The 27286-nt window shown below is 41.5% G+C and overlaps 1 protein-coding gene across 2 annotated transcripts in view; it reads right to left on the bottom strand.

Annotated features, from left to right (window-relative positions):
• The window catches only part of DCLK1 (doublecortin like kinase 1), a 347490-nt gene that overhangs the window by 303284 nt on the left and 16920 nt on the right, over nt 1–27286 (bottom strand). For both annotated transcript variants that reach the window (XM_069601562.1, XM_069601561.1), the window contains exon 3: nt 15558–15904. In XM_069601562.1, the coding sequence (XP_069457663.1) occupies nt 15558–15904 (347 nt within the window). The remainder of the gene's footprint in view (nt 1–15557; nt 15905–27286) is intronic.

Below are 27286 nucleotides of genomic sequence, written 5' to 3'. Positions count from 1 at the left end.
TACATTGTGATATTCTTGTAAAATCTTGGAAATAGCTCCCCTCTCACGTCAACTGAAGTAAGGAAAGGAATGGTCAGTTTACAGATCTGATTGCCAGTGTACCTCCCTGGGAAAGTGCCAGCTACTGAAACTGAGGGCTAGCTCATTTACCATTTATTTTCAAAGCTTCTAAAATATGCCACGAGCTTTGAGGACAGGGACTAATTTAAATGTAAAGCGATTTACTGGTACACTGGTACACAGAAGTAGGCTTTCAACATTATTCATATTCTGAATGTGCTAGAAGTGTTATTAATTAAAGAACAAAGTAGAACATGTCTTTCGGCTATTTAAAATATAAAGCCATTGCTGCTTAAGAGTGTCTCAACAGTCATATTTCCAAACAATGCAAGGACATCCTCAAGCAAGGTTACCTGTACCAATCAACACCTACTTATGAACATACATGGAGAAGGAAATGGCAACCCACTCCAGTATCCTTGCCTGGAAAATCTCATGGACAGAGGAGCCTGGTGGGCTGCAGTCCATAGGGCTGCAAAGAGTTGGGCACGTCTGAGCACACTTCCTGCTGCTGCTAAGTCGCTTCAGTCCTGTCAGACTCTGTGCGACCCCATAGACGGCAGCCCACCAGGCTCCAGCATCCCTGGGATTCTCCAGGCAAGAGCACTGGAGTGGGTTGCCATTTCCTTCTCCAATGCATGAACCTGAAGTCGCTCAGTCGTGTCCAACTCTTCACGACCCCATGGACTGCAGCCTACCAGGCTCCTCAGTCCATGGCATTTTCCAGGCAAGAGTACTGGAGTGGGGTGCCATCGCCTTCTCCGAACACTTACTATGAACATACAAACATAAGAAAGCAAGTTTCTCTAGCAGTGAATTGAGGGGGTCCTAAAGGGATCCTTCTGCTTAGGACGCCATTGTGAGGAATTCTTCCAAGTCTTCCCCCACCCCACCACCCAACAGGAGAAAACTGACATCGTCCCAACTCCTGGCACAAGCCCATGCTCTATGGATGTCTGCTAATCTAACAAATCTATGAAAACTTGGATATTCTCAATGTGAGAGGGCATTTGAATTAAACAGTTAAAGCAGGACCATTTCAATAGAATCCACGTGAAACTCTTGGTCCAATTTGGCAAAATCCAAAGCGACTCTGTGGATAGCCTGCCCATCTAACAGACACTGGCACAGACCTCTGTTTCTATGACAACGATCAATCATGGGCACCATGCAATAAAATAATGGGATTCGGTTCGACTTCCTCCATTTGAAAGTATCTCAGAGGCATCAATATACAATACTGTTAGATTTTCTCTTGTCCTATAAAATTAAATAACTGTTGCCAACTGCAAAAAAACAACAACAAAGTTTAATACATGGACACACTTTTTAAATACACAGTGGCTGAATCTGCCAATTTGAGATGAAATGCAAACAAAGTGGAAAACATTTTGCTATAAAAGAAAATGACATTCCCAACCAAAAAAAAAAGGCCAACATGCCCTCTTTTCTTTTCCCAGCAAACCAATCCCAGAAAAGGCCTCAGAAATACACAATTTTATTTTTTTCCATGGGCCATAGCATCAACCAGTGACAAAAACGAATCTTCTACTGCTTCTCCGTGGCCCACTTATTTCCAGAGCTTATTATTTTCTTTCCCCATTTGGAGCTTTAACTCCAGAGATAAGAGTTGACCTTCCCGTTCAAAAAAGTTTCCTGATGATGGGCTCCCTGGACGTTGTGCGGCTGTTCGCAAAGCCATGTCTGCCCTAAGTGGTGTGCAGTCAAGGGCAGCTGACAGATGAATTAAGTAAAATATGTCTCCCCAGTCTCTTGGCCTCCCAGGCTGCATTGGAAGAAAATAATTCTAGTTCTGATTACTAGGTGATCACTTCACACCAGCTTACCCCATCCATTGTGGTGGTTCTCAACAGCTGGGTCTGTGATACCAAAGACCCTTGGCCACTAAATTCCTAGGTATGCTAGCTAGAAATTTTTTCCAAAAGTTGTCCCTCCATTTCCGGCATGCATTAAAAATGCCCCTGTATTCTTCTGGACATTTTCCATATTGAGAAATTTCTCATGTGTAGGGACTCACCCTACATCACTTAATGACTTCCAAGCATCCCCATGGAAGCTATCCAGAAGGACCATGAGGAAAATATTAAATGTGTTCAGCCCATGAAGAGAAGCACACATAGGGACTCTGCAGCAACCATGTACATTAAACCCTCCATCAGGATCTGCATTTCCACGGTGATCGTTCAGTCTCCCCTGCATCTCTGAACTTTCATTTATTCTCCAAACAGGAAGTCATCCATCGTCCACACACAGGCAGGCAGCCCACCGAGGCCAGACTGCAGGGGGCACTCACTTCACAAATGGACTGGCTGCTACCCAGAACTCTGCTGATGGCAATAATACCTTGCCACGTGATGTTAATACTGACACTGAGAGGATGCAAATAAAACTGCTAAGTCAGCTAAAATGAATGTCCATCTACTGAGTAATAGCCTGGGTGTTTCAGCTTTAGGTCTTCAGATTCGGATGCTTTGTTCATACTGTCCGGTCATCTGAGCCATGTCCTTCCAGCTTTCATGTGAACGTGAGTCCCATGAGGATACTGTTTCGATTCAGCAGTAGGTCTTGGATGGGGCCTGAGTGTTTGCATTTCTACAGGCTCTCTGGTGGCATTGCTGCTGCCATCCTCTAAACACTCCTGGTAACAAGGTTTTAAAGAACACAAGCGACACCGGTGATGTGGGTTCGATCCCTGGGTCAGATCCCCTGGAGGAGTGTATGGCACCCCACTCCAGTTTCTTGCCTGGAGAACCCCATGGCCAGAGGAGGCTGGCGGGGTCGCAAAGAGTAGGACATGACTGAGTGACTGACACACGGGGCACACAACTGAGGAGACAGAAGGACTCTCTACAGCCTGTTCTTTTGTATAACTAGTTACTAGCTCCCACAGCATTACTGTGAAACACCACCCGTCTCCCCTCTCTTTTTTTTTTTTCAAGATAATGCTTACCTTGAATTGTTTTCTTTCCAGGAGACTTATTTTAAATAAAATATTGATTTTATCTTTCTACCTTGCTAAGATAAGTTTAGTTTATGGTTTTCCAAGGAGAGAAAAAGAGAGAATAGGAAGATCTCTCATAGGGACACTCTTAGTCCTATAATTATGTGATTCTACGTACCAACATGTGAGCCATGAGCTAAAATCAAGAAACATCACTTCATAAACATTAAGCATCTAATAAGGGTAGCGTGCTGCAGTCCATGGGGTTGCAAAGAGTTGGACATGACTGAGCGACTGAACCGCAACTAAAAGGGTGGCACTGTCTCCTTTCTCCAGGACGCTCTGGTCTCACCCAAGCTCAGATCTGTAACACAAGCAGATGGAACACAGGCAGAGAATTTCTGGTGTTGTTCCCTCAGGGAGACGCTCGTAAAGGATCCTGGTGACTGAGCTCCAACTGACCTAAAAAGCCTGAATGATCTAGTATTTATGAAACAACAGGACACTTTTTTAATCAGACAGGTTTTGAAATGTGATGTTAAGTTTTTTTCCAAGAAGTGTCTAGGCAGGGCGGCTGGATTCTGAGATACTTTAACCTCCAATGACCAATTACACTAAACAACAACTCCAGAGTCACAACTCCACAGAATGTCTGTCTCTCAATCTGACTTTGGAACCCTGTAACTCGGCCGTAAGTCAGAACCCAGCTGGGAGATGGTCCGCTGATGAATTACCAGAGAAGAAAGCACCGTGGAGAACTTGCCTTCCAAGGATCTTACACTGGGCAAGAAAATACCACAGTTAGAGGAGGAACGGGTTCAAGACACCTTCTCACATGAATGTACACAAATAAAAGACACCAAATTGGATTCGGGGTAGGAACTGAATTATATTTTAAGGAAAAAGCAAAAATCATGACAAATTTTCAACAAGAGCCATCTTGTCAATGAGACTGTAGGTCATTTTAATTTATCTTAATATTCTCCCACTTGCTCCAAAATTCTTTACAACAATCGTACCTTGATCTTACCATGGAAAAAAGCCAATTAGAACATAAATCTCCCATCTGTCCTTTGTTTCCATGGCATGTTGTTTACAACACAGTTCATATTTAAAATCAGATTTTTAAAGTTCCATTTAATTTCTGAAACTGTCTCCTTTTATTTAATTTAGTTTCCAGGATTTAAACTAATCAGAAAAATCTGCTGCGACATATTGTACTCAGCCCCGCGAATGCCCTTGAACACTGCAGGTTTGCGTCTGTGCAGTAATTGGGCCAGATGCTCTTCAAGCCAGTCTCTTATTGGCCTATCACCAACTTTGAAATCCACAGAATGTATTGATTAGCTCTTCTCTTTATGCTCTGGACGGACAAGGCGATGTCAGGAAGGTTTCAAGCAATTTTCCAGACTCAGACGGTGAAAATTTTTGAGCAGAGTATCTATTGTTTCCCCATGTAATAAAAGTCCTTTCAATAGAGAAAATGCTCTAAAATTAGCAGATGAGTTTTTGTCTAATTATCCTAGAGTCTTTAATGAAGCAGGTGTCGGAGCTAGAAAACAAGAGCCGTGATGAGCCCCTTACAATCTGTGGTTTCAGTGCAGACGGCAGCACCAACCTTGAGTGCTAAACAGAAGCACAGCCCGGGTGAGCGCTCAGGTCCTAAATGGCCAGGATCTGTGCCCTGCAGAACACTGGATGCAATGAGCTAACACCAAAGGGGTAGGTCATGGCAAACTGGCCAAAGGTCTAGTCATTCAGTCATTTCTTGAGCAAGCATTTACCAGGGCAGGCCCTAGAGATTCAGAGGCTGACAGGGCACCTTCCCTACCCTCATCCTATAAGTTCTGAAATGAGAGGTGGGCACCTCAACTGCCAACAGGACAGTGTCATCAAGAATTGTGGAGCTGTCTATAATGGACTGATGGAGCCCCTGGAGAGGGAGCTGTCAGTTCTACATGGGGAAATCAGGAAATGTTTAGACAAGGCCACCTTTGAAATAATCTTGAGAAATAATCAGGTTCTTGCTTTTCAGAGCTGTGGTGATGATTCAATGTGATGGACAGACATGCAACAAGTAGCCCATGGCACTGGGCATGGGGAAGGTGTTCAGCCAATAACAGCAATAATAATGTAAATATTACTGTATGAGTGTAGTGGTTTGTAAGTTTAATAACGCACAATTAAAGAAGAAAGGAAAGAATATAATATCTAGGCTACACTCACAATTGATTGACAATAAATGGAAGGATAAAAATAGAACAGTTAGTAGTTTAGTTACAGCACAGATAATGGAAACAATGCAAAATCATCAATTCTACATCAACAATATTATACAACTGTAAGTGTCCTGTGCTTTTAAGAAAGCCTGGAATTTGAAGACAGCAGGCAGAAGGGCTAAATATTAATAGCTATATAGGACTTACCTTATGTCAAGCTAGGGCTTTATGTATTAATACCTATTTCTCAATTATCCCACCAATATTATGAGGCATGCTGTTTTTATTGCCATTTTAAAGAGCAAATTGAGATTCTGAGAGTTTAATTGACTTGACAAAGGCCACACAGGTAATGCATGATAAGTCAGGATTGGATCTTACAAGCATCTCAATTCCAATTCTATGCTCTTTTCTTTATATTGGGTTGACCAAAAAGTTCCTTATGTTTTTATCCATAAAATGGCTTTAGCAGCACTTGTGAAGTGAAAGTGTTAGTCATTCAGTAGTGTCCAACTCTTTGCAAACCCCGTGGACTACAGCCCGCCGGGCTCCTCTGTCCATGGAATTCTCTCCAGGCAAGAAGACTGGAGTGGGTCTCCATTTCCTCCTCCAGGGGATCTCCCCGACCCAGGGGTCGAATCTGGGTCTCCCACACTGCAGGCAGGCGGACTCTTTACTGTCTGAGCTACCAGGGAAGCTTAGTTGTCTTTAACTTCATTCAAAACAATTTTTTAGATTGTACTATGGCAGCTGTCATACAGGCACGCATTTTAAAAAATATTACCAGAACTGGTAAATTTTTGCGTAGCCATTTGAATATTGAAGATGGAAGAAAAAAGCAACATTTTCAGCATATCATGCTTTATTATTTTAAGAAAGGTAAAAATGCAACTGAAATGCAAAAAGATTTGTGCAGTGTCTGGAGAAGATGCTGTGACTGATGAACATGTCAAAAGTGGTTGGCCAAGTTTCTTGCTGGAGATTTCTCGATGGACGACGTTCCAGCTGCATAGACCAGTGGAATTTGACGACAATCCAATTGAGACATTAAATGAGAACAATCAACGTTATACTATGTGGGAGATAGCCAACATACTCAAAATATCCAAATCAAGCACAGAAAATCACTTGCATCAGCTTGGGTATGTTCATCTCTTTGATATTTTGGTTCCACATAAGTTAAGCAGAAAAAAAAAAAAACCAAACATATTTTGCATGTGATATTCTCTACTGAAATGTAACAAGAATGTTCTGTTTTTAAAACAAATTGTGATGGGCAATGAAAAGTGTAAACTGTACAATAACGTGGAATGGAAGAGATGGTGGGGCAAGCAAAATGAACCACCACCAACCACACCAAAGGCCACCCAGAAAAGGTGATGTTGTGTATAGGGTGGACTGGAAGAGAGTCCTGTAATACGAGCTCCTTCTAGAAAAACCAAAGGATTCATTCCAACAAGTACCGCTCCCAATTAGCCTAACTGAAAGCAGCACTCAATGAAAAGCATCTGGAATTAGTCAACAAAAAATGCATAATCTCCCATCAGGATAACCAAGACCGCATGTTTCTTTGACAACCAGGCAAAAACTGTCACAGCTTGGCTGGGAAGTTCTGATTCTTCCACCATATTCACCAGACATTGCACCTTTGGATTTCCACTTATTTCGGTCTTTACAGAACTCTCTTATATGGAAAAAAATTCAATTCCCTGGAAGACTGTAAAAAGGAACCTGGAACAGGTCTTTGCTCAAAAAGATAAAAAGTTTTGGGAAGATGGAATTATGAAGTAGCCTGAAAAATGGCAGAAGGTAGTGGAACAAAATGGTGAATACGTTGTTCAATAAAGTTCTTGGTGAAAATGAAAAATGTGTCTTTTTATTTTTACTTAAAAACCAAGGGAACTTTTTGGCCAACACCATGGAGCATTTTCATGTGAACAGACACATTTACAAAGGTAGATATGATAAGTAATTATTATTAAAGGGTAATTTTATTTCTTAAAGCAAGTTTTTCTTTGTTATTTATTTCTCAAATATTTATTTATTCATTTATTTGGCAGCATCAGGTCCTAGCCGTGGCCTGTGGGACCCTTTTTAGTTGCAGTGTTCGAGCTCTCAATTGTGGCATGTGGGATCTAGTTATCTGACCAAGGATGGAATCTGGGCCCCTTTACAGAGTTGCAGGTCCTAGACCACCAAGGAAGTCCCTAAAGGGTAATTTTAAATAATGAGTTCCCTCAACACATTCAAAATGTAATTGTTTTCCAAAAACAAAAAACAATTTACCTTTAGCTTTTCAGGGTTATAAACTACCACTAGCAGAGTACCTAAGGCAATGCTAACCTTGTCACACATTATTTCATTTAATCCTCACAATAACTTATACAGCAGGCATTACCATCAGTCCCATTATGCAGATGAGAAAACGGAGGAGTATCAGAGAATTAAACTTCCCAGTGGGAGGGCACAGTTCACTGTGACCAGCAGTACAAGGCAGACCTGACCACAAGACGGTCAGTTTAGAACTGTGTGTTTGATATGAGTCTACAAAAACTAATGTTTCTCTTCTATATTATACCACTGCATATATCTACACTTACATGACATATGCAATATGCAAGCAAATTCCCTCATTACAAGTAAATTCAATATATACTATAGGATTTTTAACTAACCACTGAAGTTTCTCATCTAGGCCTGGAAGGAAGGTTTCCAAGCCTGCATGAGAAACTGGATCAAGCTGGATTTTTCAGACTGAAATCTGAGCTCAGGCCCAGCTGATGTGAAAATCCAAGTGCCTTCCCTCATTCCAACATGCTCCCTCAGGGCTGAGGAAGCTCACGGGCCAACTCAGACTCCCAGACACTGCAAAAGCAGAAGTCAGCATAGGTGATCCCAAAGGCCCCTCCCCGACTTGCCAAAGTGCCCCCAACATGCCCAGCACCCCCACGGGAGGGAGGGCTTCAGCACATCTTCAGTTCAACAGGGGGCCACTGGGGAACTGGAATTCATTTGACAGCAAACTGGAATTCCGTTTCCAGAAAACTGACTTTTGCCCAGACCAACTGAAGCCTTAAAATATACACCATAGCAGGCACCCATAATTAATTACACCATCAGAGCAGCTAAGAATGGAAGACAAGGACTTAACTCTTTCCAACTTGGGGGAACTAAAAGCTATACATGGAGAGATGTAGCTTATAAATCCTGTAAAGTAAGTGAAGTCCAAATCACTCAGTCGTGTCCGACTCTTGCAAACCCATGGACTGCAGCCCGCCAGGCTCCTCTGTCCATGGGATTCTCCAGGCAAGAATACTGGAAAATCAACAAAAGGTATGGAGCCTAAAAAAAAGCACACTCCATTCTGGACACTTTAATTCCCTAATGAAGTATCACAATGATTCTTAAGCTCCTTTTTCTGTGAAAACAGTTAAGATTTTCCAGCAGTTCAGACCTCTGCCAAGTCATAAGGATGTCTCAATGCGTGCTCTGACTTTTTACAGGAAATTTTAATTTGACATTGTAATAAGCTAAAATATTTGTATCAACTGTTTTTTTTTAACATCATTTGTGGAAACAAAATACTAAAAGGTATTACATTTACTTTCATGCCACAGATGGCATCTTTCCTGGTGGTTCAGATGGTAAAGCATCTGCCTACAATGCGGGAGACCTGGGTTTGATCCCTGGGATGGGAAGATTCCCTGGAGAAGGAAATGGCAAACCACTCCAGAACTCTTGCCTGGAAAATCCCATGGACAGAGGAGCCTGGCAGGCTATAGTCCATGAGGTCGCAAAGAGTCGGACACGACTGAGCAACTTCACTTTCATACCACAGATAATATACCAAATCATAACAGTAAAAAAATCTATATATCAAGGATGAGGGTTTAAATATGCTTAAGAAACTTAGAGCTGTCACAGAAGTTTTAACTTAGAAGAAAAAAAAATTGCTATTATAAACAACACCAGATGAATCTCCGTTTCCAGTCCAACCAAATCCTTTCACATCCTAAATTTGTTGCTTTTTATTCAGAAACCTTTGGTTTTCACATCTTCTAGGCTCATTAGTTGCTACAGCCAAGGTCTGATGTGGTAATAATGTATACTGCTTTTTTTACTAATGACTTGTACAGAGAAGAACTATTCTAAGTCTCTAAACTCAAGAGTGAATCAAATATTTTTTCCTTCAGATTAGAATTAGGTATTAAAAACCAAAAGGAAAAAAAAACAAAGACCACTTTGGAATTTCTAACTGATCGATTCTTATTGATGATATTACCATTTCCTGAATTCCAATAAACTCATATACTAACTACCTAAAATAAATGGCAGTGAATATTATGACTTTATAAGCATCTTTGGGGCTTTACATTTGTAGCAGGTGAGGGGATAAATGATCAAAAGATACAGAAAAGACACATTATTGACAGCAACTGGGATTTCCTTTACAAGGCTTTGGGTAGAATACTTGGGTCCACCCTGACCCCAGCCAATTCATACATTGAAATTTGACCACTAAGGTGATTCAACTGGGAGGGGAAATGCTTGGGGAAGTGGTTAGGTCATGTGGCAGAAGCCCTCATGAACTGGGTTAGTGCCCTTTTATAAAAGGACCCCACAGAGCTCTCAGCCCCTTTTAAACATATGAGAACACTGCAAAACCAGAAAAGTAGCTCCTATCAGAACAAACATGCTGGAACCTTGATACTGGACTTTCAGCCTGCAAGACTGGGAGAGATAGACTTATTTTGTATAGAAGTCATCCAGTCCATGGTAGCTGGTTGTTACAGCCCTAATGGACTACAAGAGGAGCTACGATGTCTGCTCTCAGCTTACCATCTAAATCAGTTTATGAGCACCTCTACTTCAGCTGTTGGTCCAATGTTTTCCATATTAGGAGAAAAATAAGTTATTTGCTCACTCCAGCAATGGCGGATTTTACAAAGTGCATGACCTATGTGAAATGCCTATAAGATAAAAATACAATATCCCTGAGTAAATTTTTCCTCTGATGCTAAATTATATTGTTATTCTATGTAGATCTTCAATGTCAAAGAGTAGATAAGATGGGAATGTGCATATATCTCCTACTTTAAGAGCAATCTGGTTTCTCATGACCATATTTCAGTGGGGAGAGGAGATCACTGGAAGAGCCTTATCTATGATCTGTACAGGATAAATTGCTGCTTAGGCACTAGCTGTTCTAAACCTCTCAGTTGTTTACGTTTCTAAGCCAGAATCCAGTAATCACAGATGTCAAAGACTTAGCAGTTCAAGACAGCCTGATTAGCTGTTCCAAGAAAGGAATCGGGAGACATGCAAGTGCATCTTTTCAGCAAAGCATGTACGTTTCGGGCTTATTTTAATCACTTAAAAATTAGTCACACTTCAAACGACCTCTGGCTTCCCACTTGGTGCTAGCGGTAAAGAACCCGCCTGCCAATCCAGGTGACATGAGACACGGGTTCAGTCTCTGGGTTGGGAAGATCCCCTGGGGGAGGGCATGGCAACACACTCCAGGATTCTTGCCTGGAGAATCCCATGGACAGAGGAGCCTGGCGGGCTACAGTTCCATCTGGTCACAAAGAGTCGGACACAACTGAAGCAACCTAGCACACAACACACAAATGACCTCTGGAAGTAGCTGCCCAGCAGGATGAGAGAATAACCCACGGAAGAATCCCAACATCCAGACCCTGCAAGACTCTTGCAGCCTGAATATGGAGAAAAGGGATGTGATTTTAACCTTCAAATAGAAAATGCCCTCCGTCCTTCTTTGGGAGCCCTTAATCAGTGCCCAGATAAATAAGGCATGACTGAAAGTAAGATGCAACACCATCTCTGACCTCCCCAGCTATGCCAGAAAAAGTGCCTGATCACCCGGTTAGCAGAGACCCCCTAAAAGGTGTGTGGAGGGGGTGGCGAGGTTGTGGGGACCTTTAATTGGAGCTTCTATGCCTCTGGATAAAGAATGGAGCTGAAATAATTAGAAAAGGTTCACTCACAAACAGGCTGCTTGTGAACCACAACAGCCATCCAGGCAAACTGCAGCTTTCTGCAGAATGCCTTCTACACAGGACAGCATTTCCAATATGCTGATCTCCTGATCTCAGCCAAAAAACCTCAAAAAAGCACTGCACAGTGAACTCATGAAAAATGAAAGTGTAAGTCTCACAGCTGTTTTTGACTCTTTGCATCCCCATAGACTGTAGCCCCACCAGGCTCCTCCATCCATGGAATTCTCCAGGCAAGAATACTGGTATGGGTAGCCATTCCCTTCTCCAGGAGATCTTCCCAACCCAGGGATCGAACCCCGGTCTCCTGCATTGTAGGCAGATTCTTTACTGTCTGAGCCAATGAACTCATAGGCTAGGGCTTAAAGCAAAGCCAAGAGGCTGATGTGCAAGGAGATCAAGTAAGAAGGCCATGTGGTCCACACCTGTCAGTGCCCATCCCTGAGTACCAGCCGGCACAGGCTCCCCCGTTCCACAGTCAGAAATCCCAGAGTCCCCAGTTTCCTTCCCACAAATTCACTTGTAGGCTGCCTGACGGCAATATGAAAAGCCGTTCCTGCTTGTGTATCTTCCCCTCTACCCATTATCCAAAGCACTCAAAGTATTAATTATTTAAACAATTCTATTTCCTTGCTACAAAAAAAAGAAAAAAAAAACAACAAACCTTTAAAAGCTTTACTGGGCATTGGGTTTTGATACAAAACCCAATACTATTTTTAAAAAAAGGCAGACAAGCGATCTTAAGGGTGATGCCCCATGGACAGCATGTGGTCCCCAATGCCACGGTGGGCAGGGTGAAACCCTGGCAGCACAGGGTGCCACCCTACTGTGTCAGAGCGTCACGTCACAGGAAGGCTTGGAGGGAAGTGCTTTTTTTCTCAGAGGCTTATCAAGCCGTGGTCACAGCCTTGACTGTTAGAGAATCCCTCCCACAAAGGGAGGGGGGAGATCTGCTTGCGGGGGCAGATTCTCTTTTGAACAAAAAAGATTCTAAAGACTCCTAGGGTCCATGAGGAAGGAAGCTTTGTTCCTACTGGGAACCCAAGCACAAAGTCTTTATACTCTTTCACTCTTTCCACTTTATCATCCGATTCCTTTGCAGCTTTTCACTGCTCCTGCTTTGAAGAGAACATGCCTCAACAGAGGCAAGGCCACAATGGTGACCGGAATCAGCCTTGCGAGAAAAGAGCTAGATACGACAGTCAGCAGGACGACTGAAGCGGGGAAAATTCGTAACAGAAAACTTTCAGATGATATCTCTTGTACAGATTCCTCACTTGGAAATTCGTTTTCAGTACACTTGCATCTATCATCTGCTGTGCTTCAGTGGCTGTGAGGGCAAGCTCTGGAGAGAAACTAGTTCAAATCCCAGCTCTACCATTTGTATCTGTCCGGTCTTGGACCTGTTTTTTATTAACAAGTTTTGTGCCTTAATGGCCTAATCTGTTAAATGGGGATAATAACTGAGTTGTTAGCAGTAAACATGCCAAATGCATGCAAAGCATTTAGAACAATGTTCAATAAAACTAGGGTTGCTATCCTGATGGGCTTCCCAGGTGGCCCAGTGGGAAAGAATCCACCTGCAATGCAGGAGATGTGGGTTTGATTCCTGGGTCAGGAAGATTCCCCTGGAGAAGGAAATGGCAACTCACTTCACTATTCTCTCCTGGAAAATCTCATGGACAGGAGCCTGGAGGGCTACAGTCCACAGGGTTGCAAAGAGTTGGACATGAGTGAGCATGCATACATGTTATTACTATAGTTCAAAACAGCTTTCACTTATTTATCAGAGTTGATCCCACCAGCACTCTGTGAAACAGAGGTGATCCTTTTATCCATGTTTTACTGATGACTATAGTGAGGCTGAGCTAAGCGATTTGCTAAAAAATCTGTGGCTGAACCAGGATTTGAATTCTGGTCTTTTAACATTAAACTTTGGATTCTTTCCCATTATTTACATGTAAACTACAGCAAAAACGGAAACCCAGCAGGACCCAGCAGGGCCTTCCAGGAAGAGACTCCCATGTCCCCTGCCTCTTGCTTTTAGAAAAGCTTTCGTCTCTTAGGTCTTCCCCAAGTTTCCAAACAGAATTTAATCAGAGAAGTGACAAAATGCAGAAACAAAGGAAAGCAGTCATGCAAGACAAAAGAAGAATAATTTAGCCGTAAAACAATGTCATAAACCTTTAATCCCTCTTCAAAGACTATAGATGATATCCTAAACCATATTCCTGAGTTGGTTTGCAGACACTAAAGATCCCACCTAATTGAAGAAGTTACCTGCAAACTTACCACCAGCACACAGACCCCAGACCAATCGCAACCAGAAAGTTGATGACATTAGCTTCCAAAATACCAACTTGTTACTTACCACCAACCAATTAGAGGGGTGTACAGGAGCTGATCACACACCCTGAGAACCTCTCCCTTACTTTGCCTTTAAAAACACTTCCCTAAAAGCCATGAGGGCATTGGGGTCTTTTGAGCATGAGCTGCCTATTCTCCTCGCTTTGCCCTGAAATAAACGCTACACTTCCCTTCACCACAAGCTGGTGTCAGTAGATCGGCTTTGCTTCACATCAGGAGATCAGACCTACATTTGGTGCATTAACAAAATAGCTATTACAAAATACAGACACCAGACAAAAATCCTAAAAAGATGAAGGCTAATGAGAACATCATGATATCTCTTCTACGAATTCATTCTTGGAATAAACGCTCAGTTGATGGCAAAATTTAGCATAAATAATTAAAGCTGATTTTTTTGACTCAGTGTGTAACAAATTGGAACCCAAAAGTTCTGAAGCAGGAGGAGAGGAGAAAGATTTATCAATTACGTATTCTTTGTTGTAAATTTTATTTTTATGAAAACAGGTAAACTCCAATGTTGAAAAAAATCACCAAAATGCAGATCTTCAAGACAGTTGAGTAATTCATTACAAAGGGAAGGGATTAAGTGTTTAAATGTGAACCTTGCCATCTTACTGCTGCTATAATTTACAAGGCAGCCACGGACTTTTTGATCCCTGATATATGGTGACATTCAGGCTACACCTATCTAGATCTAGACGACTGGAGATTTTCTAAGATTCCTTACCCACATGACACGTAGGGTAAGTTTTATGAGACAAGCGGAAGACTGGTGAATATAAATGAACAACTGGCAGATCTTCCTTTTTCTCCTAATGAATTTATAATTTAGAGCATCTGAATGGATCCCTAGGGGAGTAATCTTTTCATGACTAACACTCTCTAGTATTTGCATCTATTTCTAATTCATCAAGTTTGAATGTGTTCGCCTTCAAGAACTTGGAAGAGTCTATTTAATAAGATCAATCTTTTAATTTATGAATCTAGTTTTGACTTTTACTATGTACTCTTTATACAAATCATTTTAATTATATCTCAATTTATAAAATGCATGTGGACAGATCCATGATAAAAACTAAATTTCAAGTAAAGATAGTGTACTGAAAATTGTAATCTGAAACAAAAAGACACTGGTAAACTTTGAACGATCAACACATTTCTCGGTGCGTATGTCATATATCAGTGTTCTTTATTCAGCTCACCATCACGGTTCTGTCAAATCCTTGCAAAAGTCCACACAAGCCTTCCTTTAAGTTCACCTGAACAATGCACATTAACATGTCCATTCACCCAAATCGACCGATGTACATTCCACAGCTAAAGAAACCCCTCTTTCATTTGAATCCAGAAAGTATGTTTTCAATAAAAGATGTATAATATTCTAGAAATATGCCTCTTAAGAGCCATCCAGATGGAAATATTTCATTCCTTAGATATGTACCCAGAAATATATGAACTGTAAATAAATCTTGCTTATGAACATTACTGAAACATAAAACTATGAAATATCATTGAGGTCACAGAAAGGACTTGGGTTTTTCTCTACTGGTCAGAGTTCACCTCTACACTTCAGTCCTACTCGCGGTGATGATAAAGACATGACTACACACCGAACTGAACACAGATGGCTGAAAAAGCACCACCAGGTTAAGCAATTAATACTAGGAAAAGTAGAAATCTCTGAGTAACCATTTAAGCTTCGGAGGTCTATATTTGTACTTGATTACTAAGGTGATCCTGTGTTAACTCTATCCTTGAACTGGCTGGAGGACAACAGCTATGTATCTGCTGACTAGATGACTCAAGCCCATCAATATCAGTAGAATGTACATCTCGGGTCCCCACTCGATGCCACAGAAACCCCCCAACTCCCTGGATCTTGCCCATAAAGTCAAGGCCATACCACTGTCGCCCCCCACCACCACTTACCTGCTTCCCATCCAGGGTGTAAAGACGTTTCACGACTCCCGAGTCCAGCTTGATGGCGTCAGTGATGTCGGTAAGAACCTGCTCAAAGGAGTGAGCGGTCTTCTTGTTGAGGAGAATCCGGACAGCTTTCCGTGGCTTCACCCCACTTCTGATGATGGTGACCAGCTTGGGCCGAATGAAATCCTTATTCTCCCGCACCTCCGAAGGGCTCCCTTTGGCAGTGGCCAGAGAGGACACCGCCCGCGAAGCCGAGGTGGTCTTGACATTCACCGACCAGTTGGGGTTCACGTTCTTGGTGTATTCCAGCTTCTTGAAGGGTTCGATTGAGCCACACACATAACTCTCTCCTAAGGAGGAGAGGGACATATTGAAATTTACACTCAGCTAAACTCTTTCCCTTTGTCCCACTCTCTGAATTTTCCTGTTCTCTTGATACTTGGAAGTGATCATGACTTGTGACTTTTTAAACAATGGGAGCATGATTAATAATTAATGAAAAAGGATTTCTGACTTCTAATCTAGCTCTGTCAGCAACAGATTGGTATTCAAGGGGGGAGAAATTATCTTTTCTCCCTCTCTTCATCTTCAGTTTGGTGACAGAAATATTGATGTTGAATAGCCCTTGGAGACACATGAAATTGAATTCAAGATAGAAAGTATTTGGGGGGATTTAGGTAAATTTATGTTAGGAGAAAGCATCAAAATCAGAGGAACCAACATTTGCCACCTGAGATCATTTAAAAACAGAAAATGGATCAGAAAACTGCTTCTAAAAATAGCTGTGTAATTTATAAGTTTGATGGGAGTGTTTGCTTAACATTTTGTAAAGTTAAGTAAAATTCCAATAGCAAGCAGAACATCTCCGTTCCTTTTCTTCCATCTTCACAGAGCCATGCACAGTGATCCACACACGTCATACTTGTTTACAGATAAAACATTTTGAGGGTGGTCAACATACAAGCTTTATAAAGTGATTTTAAAATAATTATAGAAGATGAAAAAGATCTGAGGATCTAACATACAGCATGGTGACTGCACTTGATAACACTTTGCAAACCCACGGACTATACAGTCCATGGAATTCTCCAGGCCAGAATACTGGAGTGGGTAGCCGTTCCCTTCTCCAGGGGATTTTCCCAGCCCGGGGATCGAACCCAGGTCTCCTGCACTGCAGGCGGATTCTTTAGCAGCCAAGGCACCAGGAAAGCTCAAGAACACTGGAGTGGGTAGCCGATTCTTTCTCTAGCGGATCTTCCTGACCCAGGAATCGAATCGGGGTCTCCTGCATTGTGGGTGGATTCTTTACCAGGTGAGCTACCAGGGAAGCCTCAACACCATATAGTACAATCAAAATTCAATAAGAGAACAGAACTTCAAAGTTCACACTAAGAAAAATATTTGAGGTGACGAATGTGTAAATTAGATAGGAGGAATCCTTCACATACATATACACACATATGTGTGTGTATATATATAATTTATATATATATATATACACACGTGTAAAACTGTCATAAGGTACACTGTATATATCTTACAATTTTGTCAATCATAACCCAACAAAGCTGAAAAAATTAATGTATAAAGTTAAATTTTTATTAAAAATTATTCCTTAACAGAGACTCATTTAATGAAGATACTCAAACATGGTTTTTTTTTTTTTGGCAGGGTCTTCTACTGCCTTGTTTGCTAATATATACCCAGCACACAGGACAGACCAGTGCCTGGCACCTTGGGGTACCCGATGTTTGTTTAATGAATAAAAGAACTATGGACACTCAGACTATTAAATAGATATGGATCACATAAAAAGTTAACACACATACCAAGCAATGACCAATTATAAAATGACTAATTCTACATATATTTTCATAAACTTAGGTCAAAGCATTTTGAAATTAAAATGGCCTTTTTTCTGGGTAAGTCTTTGTACCTGGGAATATGTAAAAATGCTAAAAAGCCTTCCTAATTGCAGGTAAAGTAAGCTAGGACTAATCCTACACAGCCCATTTACTTTTATCTAAATCCTTGTCCTATTTTTAAATTAACAGTGCAAGCATCCAAGGCCATGGAATAGGTATTCACATAAAAATAACTGAACCAGTGTTTCAAAAATAGAAAAGCACAATTATGCATATTATCAAACATTTACTTTGCTCCAATATGTGTTTATGCATTATGTCTCACTAGTAGTGGTACAAATAGTGCAAATTTAGTAAACCACGTTTCTAGCCACTGAGCATTGGAAAAGGCAATGGCAACCCACTCCAGCGTTCTTGCCTGGAGAATCCCAGGGACGGGGGAGCCTGGTGGGCTGCAGTCCATGGGGTCACTAAGAGTCAGACATGACTGATGCAACTTCACTTTCACTTTTCACTTTCATGCATTGGAAAAGGAAATGGCAACCCCCTCCAGTGTTCTTGCCTGGATAATCTCAGGGCCGGGGGAGCCTGGGGGGCTGCTGTCTCTGGGGTTGCACAGAGTCGGACACAACTGAAGCGACTTAGCAGCAGCAGCAGCAGTCACTGAGTCGATTGTTACTGGCTCCAACTATGCTCTTCTCAAAATCTATGTGGATATCATGGAGAAGGAGATGGCAAACCAGTCCAGTATTCTTACCTGGGAAATCTCATGGACAGAGGAACCTGGCTGACTACAGTTCATGGGGGCACAAAGAGTCAGACACAACTTAGCAACTAAAACAACAATGACGTGGCTGTCAACACCACCTCCATGGAGGCTGCCACAAGACCACTGTTTCTGCAGGCTTGGTGGAGAGACAACGTGAATGTCACGCTGGGAAGGGAACTGGAACTCTAGGCTGGGGACCTGGCCTCCCAGCATGTGACTCGGGCATGTCCGTGCCCTAGTCTTCTCAGCGGGAACCTGTCCACCAGGCAGGTGAAGGCTATGCTAGTGGCCACTTTCATCTCACCAGGTTTTAGTGACAATCAAGTTAGACAAGAAAGGTCAAAGTGACCTCAAATGCAAGACTGCTACACAAGTGAGATCACCCGAGGCTGCGCTACACTGACTGTGCAGGAAGCAGGTATTATACCGTACGGTGCTCGTTGTTGCTATGGTCACCAGTAGACACAGCCTGCGAGCCATCTCAGTGTGAGGATACCCCAAGGGCACCCCAACAAGGCACACAGGCCTCAGCTTACAAAATCAGTCTTTGCAGGAATTCTGTGCTAATTGCAGATATGAAATTACCTGATTGTTCGTAGGGTCATGTATTAAGCTAATAATTAAAAGCAAAACAAAAGGGGACTTCCTTGGTGGTCCAGTGGTTAGGACCCTGCTCTTCCAATGCAGGGGCTGCAGGTTTGATCCCCGCCAGGGGAACTAAGATACCACATACCATACAGTGCAGTCAAATTAAAAAAAAAAAATCAAAACAAAAATATGGAATGGTTTACATTTCAACAAAGGAAAATTTTTAACTTTAGAAAAAAAAATGTTAAAAGGGAGGAACTTTAAAGTATTCACATAATAGTATGGAATGGATGTTTTGAAAGAGAAAATAAGGAAGCAAACTAAATGTCCATCAACAGATGAACAAATTTAAAAAAATGTAGTATATTTACCCAATGGGATACTACTCAGCCATAAGAAAGAATGAAATAATGCCATCTGCAGCGACATGAATGGACATAGAGATTATCACACTAAGTAAGCCAGAGAGACAAAATGTTAGTTGCTCAGTCACCACCAACTCTTTGTGGCCCCACAGACTGAAGCCTGCCAGGCTCCTGTGGCCAAGGAATTTTCCAGGAAGAAAACTGGAGTGGGTAGCCATTTCCTTCTCCAGGGAATCTTTCTGACTCAGGGATCAACCCTGGGTCTCCTGCACTGCAGGTAGGTGAGCCACCAGAAAAGCCCCAGAGAGAAAAAGACACATATCATATCATACCACTTATATATGACATCTAAAAAAAAGATACAAATGAAGTTAAATACAAAACAGAAATAGAAGCACAGATATCAAAAAGAAACTTGTTATTATCAAGGCAGAAAGAGGTAGGGAGGGATAAATTAGGAGTTTGGGATTAACACATACACACATTCAGTTCAGGTGCTCAGTTGTGTCTAACTCTTTGTGATCACATGGACTGCAGCACGCCAGGCTTCCCTGTCCATCACCAACTCCTGGACCTTGTTCAAAATCATGTCCATCAAGTTGGTGATGCTATAGAACCATCTCATCCTCTGTTGTCCCCTTTTCCTCCCACCTTCAATCTTTCCCAGCATCAGGGTCTTCTCTAATGAGTCAGTTCTTCACATCAGGTGGCCAAAGTATTGGAGCTTCAGCTTCAGCATCAGTCCTTCCAATGAATATTCAGGACTGATTTCCTTTAGGATTGACTGGTTTGATTTCCTTGCAGTCCAAGGGACTCTCAAGAATCTTCTCCAACACCACAGTTCAAAAGCATCAATTCTTTGGCCCTCAGTTTTCTTTACAGTCCAACTCTCACATTCATACATGACTACTGGAAAAACCATAGCTTTGACTAGACAGATCTTTGATGGCAAAGTAACGTCTCTGCTTATTAACATGCTGTCTAGGTTAGTCATAGCTTTTCTTCCAAGGAGCAAGTGTCTTTTAATTTCATGGTGCAGTCACCATCTGCAGTGATTTTGGAGCCCCCCAAAATAAAGTCTCTCACTGTTTCTATTTTCCTCATCTATTTGCCACGAAGTGATGGGACCAGATTCCATGATCTTTGTTTTTTGAATGTTGAGTTTTAGGCAAGCTTTTTCACTCTCCTCTTTCATTTCATCAAGAGGCTTTTCAGTTCCTCTTTGCTTTCTGCCATAAGGATGCTACCATCTGAGTATCTGAGGTTATTGATATTTCTCCTGGCAATCTTGATTCTAGCTTGTGCTTCATCCAGCCTGGCGTTTTGCATGATGTACTCTGCATAGAAGCTAAATAAGCAGGGTGACAATATACAGCTTTCATGTACATCCTTCCCAATTTGGAACCACTCTGTTGTTCTATGTCCGGTTCTAGCTATTGCTTCTTGACCTGCATACAGATTTCTCAGGAGGCAGGTCAGGTGGTCTGGTATTTCCATCTTTCAAAATTTTCCACAGTTTCTTGTGATCCACACAGTCAAAGGCTTTGATAATCAATAAAATAGAAGTACATGTTTTTCTGGTATTCTCTTGCTTTTTCTGTGATGTTGGCAATTTGATCTCTGGTTCATCTGCCTTTTCCAAATCCAGCTTGAATATCTGCAAGTTCATAGTTCACGTACTGTTGAAGCCAGACTTGGAGAATTTTGAGCATTACTTTGCTAGCGTGTAGGATAAGTGCAACTGTGCAATAGTTTGAACATTCATTGGCATTGCCTTTCTTTGGGCTTGGAATGAAAACTGACATTTTTCAGTCCTGTTGGCACTGCTGAGTTTTCCAAATTTGCTGGCATATTGAGTGCAACACTTTCACAGCATCATCTTTTAGGATATGAAATAGCTCAACTGGAATTCCATCAACTCCACTAGCTTTGTTTGTAGTGATACTTCCTAAGGCCCACTTGACTTCACATTCCAGGATGTCTGGCTCTAGGTGAGCGATCGTACCATCGTGGTTATCTGGGTCATGAAGATCTTTTTTGTACAGCTCTTCTGTGTATTCTTGCCACCTCTTCTTAATATCTTCTACTTCTGTTAGGTCCATACCATTTCTGTCCTTTATTGAGCCCATCTTTGCATGAAATGTTCCCTTGGTATCTCTAATCTTTAAGAGATCTCTAGTCTTTCCCATTCTATTGTTTTCCTCTATTTCTTTGCATTGATCACTGAGGAAGGCTTTCTTATCTCTCCTTACTATTCTTTGGAACTCTGCATTCAGATGGGCATATCTTTCCTTTTCTCCTTTGCCTTTCACTTCTCTTCTTTTCTCAGCTATTTGTAAGGCCTCCTCAGACAACCATTTGGCTTTTTTGCATTTCTTTTTCTTGGGGATGGTCTTTGATCACCGCCTCCTGTACAATGTCATGAACCTCTGTCCATAGTTTTTCAGGCACTCTGTCTATCATATCTAATCCCTTGAATCTATTGTCACTCCCACTGTATAATAGTAAGGGATTTGATTCAGGTCATATCTGAATGGTCTAGTGGTTTTCCCTACTTTCTTCAATTTAAGTATGAATTGCACAACAAGGAGTTCATGATCTGAGCCACAGTCAGCTCCCAGTCTTGTTTTTGCTGACTGTATAGAGCTTCTCCATCTTTGGCTGCAAAGAATATAATCAATCTGATTTTGGTATTGACCATCTGGTGATGTCCATGTGTAGAATCTTCTCTTGTGTTGTTGGAAGAGGTCTTTGCTATGACCAGTGGGTTCTCTTGGCAAAACTCTATTAGCCTTTGCCCTTCTTCATTCTGTACTCCAAGACCAAACTTGCCTGTTACTCCAGGTGTTTCTTGACCTCCTACTTTTGCATTCCAGTCCCCTATGATGAAAAAGATGTCTTTTTTTGGTGTTAGTTCTAGAAGGTCTTGTAGGTCATAACAGAACCATTCAAAGTCAGCTTCTTTGGCATTACTGGTTGGGACACAGACTTGGATTACTGTGATACTGAATGGTTTGCCTTGGACATGAACAGATCATTCTGTCATTTTTGAGACTGCACCCAAGTACTGCATTTTGGACTCTTTTGTTGACTATGAGGGCCACTCCATTTCTTCTAAGAGACCCTTGCCCACAGTAGTAGATATAAGAGCAGTGACCCCACAAGAGACTGACCCAGACTTGCCTGTGAGTATACAGGAGTCTCTGGTGGAGGCATGGGTTGGCAGTGGCCTGCTGCAGGGTCGGGGGCGCTGAGTATAGCAGTGCCCTCATGGGACCTTTTGAAGGAGGTCACCATTGTCTTCATCACCTCCACCATAGTTGGGTCTGAGGTCAAACAACAGGGAGGGAACACAGCCCCACCCATCACCAGAAAATTGGATTAAAGATTTACTGAGCATGGCCCCACCCATCAGACCCAGTGTCCCCCTCAGTCAGCCTCTCCCATCAGGAAGCTTCCATAAGCCTCTTATCTTTATCCATCAGAGAATGGACAGAAAGAAAACCACAATCACAGAAAACTTATCAAACTGATTAGATGGACCACAGCCTTGTCTAACTCAATGAAACTATGAGCCATGTCTTGTAGGGCCACCCAAGACAGACTGGTCATGGTGGAGAGTTCTGACAAAATGTGGTCCACTGGAGAGGGAATGGCAAACCACTTCAGTATTCTTGCCTTGAGAAGCCCATGAACAGTATGAAAAGGCAAAAAGACAGGACACTGAAAGAGGACACGTACCAAGTGGGTACGTGCCAAATACGCTACTGGAGAAAAGTGGGAAAATAACTCCAGAAAGAATGAAGAGACAGAGCCAAAGCAAAAACAGCACCTAGGTGTGGATGTGACTGGTGATGGAAGTAAAGTCCGAGGCTATAAAGAGCATTATTGCATAGGAACCTGCAATGTTAGGTCCATGAATCAAGGTAAATTAGAAGTGGTCAAACAGGAGGCGGCAAGAGTGAACATCAACATACACACATTCAGTTCAGTTCAGTTCAGTCGCTCAGTCGTGTCCGACTCTTTGCGACCCCATGAATCGCAGCACGCCAGGCCTCCCTGTCCATCACCATCTCCCGGAGTTCACTCAGACTCACGTCCATCCAGTCAGTGATGCCATCCAGCCAACTCATCCTCGGTCGTCCCCTTCTCCTCCTGCCCCTAATCCCTCCCAGCATCAGAGTCTTTTCCAATGAGTCAACTCTTCGCATGAGGTGGCCAAAGTACTGGAGTTTCAGCTTTAGCATCATTCCTTCCAAAGGAATCCCAGGGCTGATCTCCTTCAGAATGGACTGGCTGGATCTCCTTGCAGTCCAAGGGACTCTCAAGAGTCTTCTCCAACACCACAGTTCAAAAGCATCAATTCTTCGGCACTCAGCCTTCTTCACAGTCGAACTCTCACATCCATACATGACCACAGGAAAAATCATAGCCTTGACTAGACGGACCTTAGTCAGCAAAGTAATGTCTCTGCTTTTGAATATGCTGTCTAGGTTGGTCATAACTTTTCTTCCAAGGAGTAAGCGTCTTTTAATTGCATGGCTGCAGTCACCATCTGCAGTGATTTTGGAGCCCCCAAAAATAAAGTCTGACACTGTTTCCACTGTTTCCCCAGCTATTTCCCATGAAGTGATGGGACCAGATGCCATGATCTTCGTTTTCTGAATGTTGAGCTTTAAGCCAACTTTTTCACTCTCCTCTTTCACTTTCATGAGAGGGCTTTTCAGTTCCTCTTCACTTTCTGCCGTAAGGGTGGTGTCACCTGCATATCTGAGGTTATTGATATTTCTCCCAGCAATCTAGATTCCAGCTTGTGCTTCTTCCAGTCCAGCGTTTCTCATGATGTACTCTGCATAGAAGTTAAATAAGCAGGGTGACAATATACAGCCTTGATATACTCCTTTTCCTATTTGGAACCAGTTTGTTGTTGCATGTCCAGTTCTAACTGTTGCTTCCTGACCTGCATACAGATTTCTCAAGAGGCAGGTCAGGTGGTCTGGTATTCCCATCTCTTTCAGAATTTTCCACAGTTTCTTGTGATCCACACAGTCAAAGGCTTTGGCATAGTCAATAAAGCAGAAATAGATATTTTTCTGGAACTCTCTTGCTTTTTCCATGATCCAGCCGATGTTGGCAATTTGATCTCTGGTTCCTCTGCCTTTTCGAAAACCAGCTTGAACATCAGGAAGTTCACGGTTCACGTATTGCTGAAGCCTGGCTTGGAGAATTTTGAGCATTACTTTACCAGCATGTGAGATGAGTGCAATTGTGCGGTAGTTTGAGCATTCTTTGGCATTGCCTTTCTTTGGGATTGGAGTGAAAACTGACCTTTTACTATATATAAAATGAACAACCAACAAGGAACTACTATGTAGCACAGAGAACTCTACTCAGTATTTGGTGATAAGTTTAAGGGAACTGCAGAAGCAGCATCCATCTGAACAGCTATGGTATTTTTAAAGGCCCAAAAAATAAATATTTTCTGTTAAGCAAAGAAAGAAAGAAAATAACAGTTAAGCAGAAAAAAGGTAAGGAAATGAAGCATTAAATTATGTTTGGATCTGACCAATATCTCCTAAAATATCAGAACACAGTAACTTTTCCTGGAAAGTCTTAAGTATTTTGGGACTTTGGAAAACAGAATAATTTCTGTGTAAGCATATTAGATTATCGCAAAGGTACCAAAGAGTCATTGTTTGTTTTCAAAAAAAAAAAAAAATCACATATGTGTTTTAAATTTATCATATTTTGCTATTCTTTAAAGTATGGAAATAAATTTTCTCTAACAAAATTTATTAGTAAAAAATCTGCAAAGTTAATGCTGCTTGGCCACTGGCTCCCACTATAAGATTAAAGAATCTGCACATAAGAGAAATTCTCGAAGTCATTATGGACAACTTACAGTAATATGGGTAACCAGGCCTATGAAGTCAGCTAGGAAGGTCTTTCTCCATAAGAGTCCATATTAGGAGATACTAGATGTTTGCCCTGTTTTTCCTTATTGGTAGAGGTTTTTCACTGGCTCAGGGTTGAGACTTGTAAATTCCAACTATGACATCACTTGACCTCAGTCTGAAAATGACCTAATCTTCATTTTTCACATTATTGAAGCTGCTTGCCACCTCCTTTAGGATGCCACTTTTGAATGTGGCATGTTCAAAAGTATCTTAAGTGAGGGCTTTGGGTAATGCATACCCTTTTTCCAGAGTAAAAACTTCCTTATTGAAAACTCTGGAAATTAAAATTCATTATTGTGAGTTACAGTAAAATCTGGGACAGATTCAACTGTATATTGAAATCTCCAAAGCTGAACTGAGTTAAATTACATGAAATACATAATTTATGAAATAAAATATCATAAAGTACCTTCTGGATATTATATTTTATAAACCTATCTCAGATGTACACAAAAACACTTCATAATCTACCTGGAAGGTGCTGGTTTAAGAAGATGATTTTGACGGTGCTATCAAAGGCAAGAGAACGATTCCCAAAGGCACTTACAGACCATTCTTCCATGGAAGTCTTTCATAATATGGTAGTACATAAAAATAAGCTTACTGAAAATAAAATGTGAATGTGTATATCAGGTCTATGGAAAATGTCAACTCCTCAAATATAAAGCAGCAAAAAATATAACAAAGGAAAAACTGAGGGACACATTTTTTTAATTTAATACTGATAGAACCGAAAACTACAGAAGCTAAAATAAAAAGAGGGAAACAAACGGATGACCTATAATACAACAGTGGGTTAATATGCTACGCACAGCCTTTTATAATTTACAAAAATACTAGGTACTAAAATACATGACAAAGAATAAAAACAAAATATAGAAAATGCCACTAGGGACACTATAAATTGATATCAACCCTTCTGGAAAGCAACATGGCAAACTATATTTGGAACCACGAAAATATTCTCATCGCTAAAAATTTTTCCTAAGTAAATAACAGAGCAACAAATAGCAACACTGCAACAAATCCAAGCAGCAACAGCCATGACATCAGAAAAATTTAAGCAACCTCCTAATTCTCAATGATGGGCATAATACCTGAAAAGAATTTTAAGTCATAACCTTATCTTCAAAGAGCTTTGCAAGCAAGATGTGCATATGAAAAGATTCCACCACAAGACAATAAGTGATAATTGGTAAAGAAGTGGTCCAGGCAACCCTAATCCAGAAGAGAAAGAAATCATTTCCCACTTCCCACTGTGTGATCAATAAAGAAAAAATGGAATTCATGCTGGCCCTGGAAGTGAGGGTGAGATTCTCATTAGCAGAAAAGAAGACAGCACTTCAGATAAAAATAAAATAATAATATGCTCTGCTGAACAGTACAGTAAAGGGGATCGTCTGTTGGATATTAACCTGTCTTTCTCAAAAACTAATATAAAAATCATTCCAGGGACAAACAAGTTAGGCTAAGACTGCAGTAGGCTATAGCACCAAAGCTTTTATGCATGATCAGAATTGAGGTTTTATTATATTTTGAAGTCTTTACTGAATTTGTTACGATATTGGTTCTGTTGTTTATGTTCTATCAGGGATAGAACCTGCACGCCTGGACTGGAAGGCCAAGTCCTAACCACTGGACCCCTAGGAAGTCCCCCAGACCCAGCTTTTTAGAAAGACCACACTGGCTGTCGTGTGAAGGCAGGGCTGCAGGCAGGACATGGGAAGACAGAAGTCAAGATGCCTGTTCGAAAGCTATTCTAATAGCCCAAGCAAGAAGCTGGAGAGCTAAACTTTACACATCCCCATTAGGAACAGAGAGGAACGGCTGCTATGAGGAGTACTTGGCAGACAGAATCAACTTATGATTGAAGAACTGGCAAGTGACTGGATGCTAGCCTCATGGGAATACAGTCAAAGATAACACTGAATTGATACCACTGAAACTTCTATTTTGGCCAACTCTCCATATATGACAACAGATCAAATGAGAAGGGAAACACGTCTGGGTTAGACGGTAAGGAATAAAATGAATTTGGTTGTGCACAAATCAAACGTGAAGTTCCTAGGAGCCAACTGGTTGGAGATTTTCCAGCAAGAAGTTAGAAATATAGATCCAGGGTATGAGAAGGGGATGCATGGGGTAGCTGCAGTTATGGGAACTAAAGAAAATGTTCAGAGAGACCCCA

Source organism: Ovis canadensis, chromosome 10 (genome assembly GCF_042477335.2).
Source record: "Ovis canadensis isolate MfBH-ARS-UI-01 breed Bighorn chromosome 10, ARS-UI_OviCan_v2, whole genome shotgun sequence".
In the NCBI taxonomy this organism is placed as follows: Eukaryota; Metazoa; Chordata; class Mammalia; order Artiodactyla; family Bovidae; genus Ovis; species Ovis canadensis.
This window is presented reverse-complemented; position numbering and strand designations above follow the sequence as displayed.